We start from the raw sequence: 6,113 nt of genomic DNA, 5'->3' as shown, positions 1-6,113 counted from the left end.
GCTGGTCGTCAGTTTGTGTGTAAATGTACATTTTTGATCAACTTTTTCCAATAATGATGTTATTTCTAGCGAGAAATTACTATTGTAGTCATTAAATATTCACTTAGATTTCACCAAAGTTCGCTCTATTTTGCTGTAGATCATTAAAGGGAAACTATGTAGGTTTTTTTAAGCTTAATTTACCTTAACTGAACAGCTTCGGAGTCATTGGAATGGTTATATGACTTTTTTTCGGGTTGAATGGTGGCCGTCTCGCTTCCCCCTGGCGCTTGTGAGCGGAAAAACCACCCTTGCAACTTTGGGCCGCATCGTCAGGAAGTATCGCGTGATATCAGGTCTCGCAATGTAACAAATTGCTCTACGGCAAAAAAATCGGCTAAAATTCTGTCATTATTGCGCTCCCTCACGCTGTTCGAACCCGAATGAAGAAGACGTTTAAAAGAACGTCCCATCTGCTTTGATGTTGTTGATCTACTAGCCTCTGGTATCTGAGTCTCCAACGAGTTTTTACAATAGTGTTGCCAAATATCTTTTCCGAAGCTGTAGGGGGAGATCTATAGAGAAACCTGCGGGCAAAAAGCCAGAGTACAGCGAAGAAATTGCCAAAACTGCATAGCTCCGCTTTAAACAATTTTGCTGTAGATCATTAAACTGTTACGCTGCCTCAGAAGTTTGTCCGAAATCAGTTTCACGAGGAACCTTTGTGCGCAGACGCTGCCTGCAAAGTCATTGCCTGATAGAGCAGCGAGGCAGCAAGTCTGTTTTGATTATTGTGCTGAATCCAAACCAGACGTAGTCTTTGACAAAAACGACATTTTCTCAAGTTTTGATCAAAAAAAAGAATGAAGCTTGAATAAAATGTTTTGTTCGTTTGTTCACCTTTTTCCCCGCCTGCGTTTAAAAAAAAAGTTAGCATTTTTGATAATTTTCATTTAATGAAAATCATGGCCTGGTTTCTGGTTTCATGGCCCCCAGAATATTTTGTTGTATTAGTATCTGACCACGCAATATATCAAAAGAAAGAACAGACCCTCTGCTTTTAAACAAACAAACAAAAAAAAAGTTTTATTCTCGCTTCACACATTCTTTTTTTATCAACACTTGAATGTGGGTAAGTCTGGGTAAGCAACGATTTGAACAAAAAGCTGAGAAAATATGCGCATAAGCAATGCTTTTATCGCTTGTTTCTGATTATTTTTGACCTGTTTTGATACAGAGAATTCTGTACTTTTTCAGAAGATGCCTAATAGCGCCTCCTACCGTATAACAGTGAAAACACAGAAAGCTGGAAAATTTCGTCATTGGCAGGTAAAGAGTTAAAAGCAGAGGCTCCGTTCTTTAGATATGTTGGATGTTCAAATATTCATATGACAAAATATCCTGGGGGTGATGAAAAGTTTGTGAAAATAATCAAAATGCTGGTGCTGGCTGGCAACTTTTTTTCACAACAACAACAAAGTTTTGCCAGGAAAAGAGTTAATGGATAGTTTACCAAAAAATAACGTATTTATCTTTATAATTTTCTTTTTCTTTTTTCTATACCAGCATTGTTCATGGTGACAGACTGTCAAATAGGCCAAAATTCATAATATTTGCATTGTATTTCAAGTCTTCTAAAGTTATGGGAACAGATTAACTATCTGTGCATTGGGAAACGTTTTTTTTTTAACTCTTTTTTTGTGTGTTCGTGTGTGTCTCAAGTCATTTAGTCAAGTCACAGGTTTGTAAGGAGGGAGAGTATAAAGACTTAAATCATTTTATTGTGTAGGTGAACTATCCGTTTAAATGCACTTTAAATACTTTATACATCCCTTTTTATGGTTTTCCACTGTACTTTCAGTGACTTCAACATGGCTTATTTCTCACAACTTTTGTTTAAAAAATTCAGTCAGTTAGAACATTTAAAACAAACATCCTCTTTATTGGTTGTCCACATTTAAAAACATCCTTAAAATACCCCTTTTTATCTCTCTCTCTCTCTCTCTCTCTCTCTCTCTCTCTCTCTATCTCTCTATCTCTCTCTCTCTCTCAGATCATGTTCACAGGAAGTGTAAACAAACAGAGCGTTTAAGTGTAATTTACCTCGGTGCCAACATGCTCTCTGCATGTGAATAATATATGATTTTCTGGGACTGACCTATAAATGTTGCATTTCAACACAACGATTACGAAAATTTTGTTTTTTTATGGGGATATTTACATAAATGACTGAGGAGTTGCTGTCCTCTTGTAGCCCACCATTGGGAACAACTTAAGCCAGTAAATTCTTTGTGTCTTCTTGAACAGTTCAGATAACTGCTTCCTTATGGGAGGTCTACATTCATGTACAAAACATGAATCTGAATTTACCTAATTTTGTATTGGTCAAATATATGCTTATTGATGTAGGAAGAATGCAACAAACATAAATGGAAAGAAAAAAAAGACAAGTGCCCTCATATCATCAGGAAATTGACATGCGTTGCATCGTCATCGGTAGGACATTTTCAATTCCCTAAAATCGTCCCAAGATCTTGTACAGCTCATCTCGTGATTGGCCGGTTGTCATCTTTTGGTGTCACATGAGCAAGACGATGATGTAGATGAGCAGCAGGCAGATGAGGATGAGGGAGAAGTTGATGATGAGATCTTGTAGGTTGCGCTTGGTCTGCGGGTTCACTTCGATGTTGGACGCCCTCCGAATCGCTGAGCGCGTCATGTGCTGCACCCTCTCCATCCTGATGTAAAGACGGCAGAGTAGTGGAAGATGGACGGATGGAGATGGTGGCGCTGTGGGGTTCTTGTGGTGCTTTATGGGAAAAGAAAGAAATTCTATTTTGAGAGGATGATACACGTTATAAAAATAACAATATAACAGCTGATTAGACTTGTGAGTGTTATCTGTGTCCTAATGGGAGGCTCAATCTTTATTTAATCTTCTGATGCTTGATGTTCACTACAGTGGACATCACAAGCTTTTTGTAACCTTTCAGGTTGTGTTATACAATTCTATATCACTATCCAAATACTTTTTGTATTTTAAACCCTCATCCTCTCCTCGGGTCATTTTGTCCCGAAATGAAATAAAAATAAAAATAATGTTAATAGAGTGTTCATCGCAGTGGTCCAAGACACCTCACACGCTTTTTGTAACCTTTCAGGTTGTGATGTTACATAATTCTGTATCACTGTCCTCATGCTTTTTGTATTTTTTACCCTCTTCCTCCCCTCGGGTCCCGAAATGATTTTTTTTTTTTTTTAAATAGTGTTCATTGGAGTGGTCCAAGACCATAGGACTTTTGTCACACTTTTTTTGTAAAAAAAAATTCTGCTACAATCCAGAACAAACACACATACAAATGAAGGCACGAAACTATAAAACATCTCCATTGCAGAACACACTCGCATGCACACACAGACACACGTACATACACACACATACAATCAAAATGGCTGATGAAAGTGATGCATCATATATTTACTGCTATTTTTTGTGCAACTATTTTAAATACATAATTTTGGGGAAATACAGGGGAAACAATACTTTTATATAAAAACATGCATAAAATAAATAATCTTTCTGTATTTATTTATATAAGCATTAAGCTATTTTAAGATTAAAATACATATTTTTGGGAAGATAAAATCAAATTTATTTATCAAATAAAATTATTATTACATTTTTATCTTTATTAAATTATATTATAATAAATTTCATTTATTTATTTGTATAGAATTGTACTTTATTTATTTAAAACATCAAGGAATGTATTCCTATAATATCAAAATATATTTTTTAGCAAGAGAAAAGTAATATATATATAATTATTAAATAAACATACTGTAGCCTTTTATTTATTTTTCAAAACATAAAGCAATTATTTTTCCTTTTTATTTTCCTTCCTAATTTAACAATTCATAATTCATGTATGAGGGGGTAATGTAATTGATCTACAAATATATTAAAACTATTTTTTATTATATATGAAATATATTTTTAATAAATTAAAAATGCCATGTAGATGCCACAAATATATCTTTATTTATAAGGGATTCTTTAATAACAATAACAGTGGTAACCTTACAATCAGATTATGTAATTGTTTTTATTCAGATTTGTCTTGCATATTTGCCTGCAGTGATCTGATTAGCATGAACACTCGAAGTTTAAAGAGCATTCACTGCTGTACTCTTATACCCTCTTTAGGGCACTCGTGTTAAAAGCTGTGAAGGACATGTATCCGTCAGTGACAGCCACTTGTCTAACAGCTAACACTATTCTCTTATCGACTGTCTCCAGATAAATGTGCTCAATGATTACAAAATGCACTTGCTCTGGACTTCGCCAAAAGATCACATACAGTCAATCGCGTCACTTTAAATGTTGACACTTCTTTTAAATGATATTACAGTCAACCATTGATTCTTTCGGGTTCTCTTTCTCATTTACTGATGTACGGGCTGATTATATTCCAAGTAAAACAGTCCTGAATCATTTTCCAGGAACAACATTCCTATTAAAAAAGTTAATTGACCATTAAAAAGACAAGGTTGTCTTTCTCTATCTGCCTCTCTATATCCAGCCTCGGGGGGGGGGGAAAGCATTTCAGATGGAAAATTAGGATTGAACACAGGGACCCTGTATCAACATTGAGCCCTCAAGTGCAGTTCTTTGGAGAAACAACCATTACGATTCAAATATAAATATCACAACAAAAGCAGAGTGGGTCAAGAAGACTTAACTTGATCTCATTTTAAAGGCACCAAAAGTCAGTATTTATCAGGGGAGGGCTTGCATGCCAGTCCTGTGATCCAGAGACTATTATAACTGCTTAGCTGTAAAGTAAACACTGGCGCCTGTGATCTGACTGTATTGAAGTTGAATAAAAAGCAAATATTTATTAAATTTTAAAAGACTATACAAAAGTATACTGGTTGCGCATGTAAAATACATGTAAAAACGCACATTTGTATTCCCGTGAACCTACACTCTTTAAAACAAAGGTTATTTTTTGGCATCGATGGTTCCATAAAGACACTTTCATAAAAATGGTACCTTTCCACAAACGGTTCTTTATAGTGGAAAAAGATTCTTTAGATTATTAAAATGTTCTTCAGTTCACACTAATTAAAAACTGTTCACTGAGAGATTCTTTGGAGAATCAAAACGATTCTTCTATCCTTAAGGATCCTTTATTTTTAAGGGCGTATATTACAGTTATTGTTTGACTTTGACCGACTGTTTTCTGTTTACTGATTTGCATGCAAGCAAATTTTATGGAAGTGGTATATTCCAGTACAGGATGCAAATGTGTTCGGTGTTCTTGCTAGACGGATCATATGTCCTTCAGCATTGATCTTTTTCATCTCTTCCGCTATTTTCCGATGTTAACCACATGCAATGACTAGCAAATCTTCAGAATCTTAATATTTTAAATTTATACCTAATTTTTTTATATTATTTTAGCTGTGATATTGAATGGTTCAAGGGAAGATGTACTTGATTTAAAGTGTTTTTCTTACCCGTTAAATGGCAGCCAAAGGAAGAAGCAGTCCTTTTCAAATATAAGGAAAAGTGTGAACCAGCAGGAAAATGTTGGATGTCGAAACACAGGCTCTCAGGACACGCTCCAAAGTTTATAGGAGGAACTGAAAGGGGTGGGGAAAACAAACGGGAGGGCGGTAGATCTCAAGATCACAGGACGGGCCTGTTTGTAGCTCCATCCACTGTTTGTTGTGATGACACACGACTGATGAAGGAAGTCAATGCTGGACCTTCCAAACTCTAGTTTATAGTAAATAGAGAGGAGGGATTGAGCGGGACTCTTATATTTGGCTGTGAAACAAATAAAAATGTATATGTAATAAAACAGAATGACTAATATGACTAATACAAAGGTCATTTTAAGGCTCAAAGCTTTATCACTGTCTATAATAACATAAATATAAAAAAAATGATTTCTCCAAAAGTGCCTCTACTATGCTAATATTCCCCATTTCCTGCAGTGTGTAATACAGCTGTTCGTGAATGTCAAATGTCTGCAGTTTTAAAGATCAAAGTGCACCATAAATAAAGTTATTGTCTCCTAAAGGAAAGAATCGATTCTGAACTGCTGAAATGAGTTGTCATTAAT

At 35.3% G+C, this 6,113-nt stretch overlaps 1 protein-coding gene across 1 annotated transcript; it reads right to left on the bottom strand.

Moving 5' to 3' along the window:
• Positions 1 to 1,747: 1,747 nt before the first annotated feature.
• On the bottom strand, positions 1,748 to 5,965 carry pln2 (phospholamban 2). The gene is made up of 2 exons (XM_079632093.1): positions 5,503 to 5,965; positions 1,748 to 2,788 (listed from the first exon to the last, which is right to left on the bottom strand). The coding sequence occupies exon 2, from the start codon at positions 2,714 to 2,716 to the stop codon at positions 2,558 to 2,560; it is 159 nt and encodes a 52-aa protein (XP_079488219.1). The 5' UTR covers positions 2,717 to 2,788; positions 5,503 to 5,965; the 3' UTR covers positions 1,748 to 2,557.
• Between the last annotated feature and the right edge of the window lie 148 nt (positions 5,966 to 6,113).

Source organism: Phoxinus phoxinus (assembly GCF_949152265.1).
Source record: "Phoxinus phoxinus genome assembly, chromosome: 13".
In the NCBI taxonomy this organism is placed as follows: Eukaryota; Metazoa; Chordata; class Actinopteri; order Cypriniformes; family Leuciscidae; genus Phoxinus; species Phoxinus phoxinus.
Note: the sequence above shows the minus strand (reverse complement) of the source record. Positions and strands in the feature narration are given on the sequence as shown.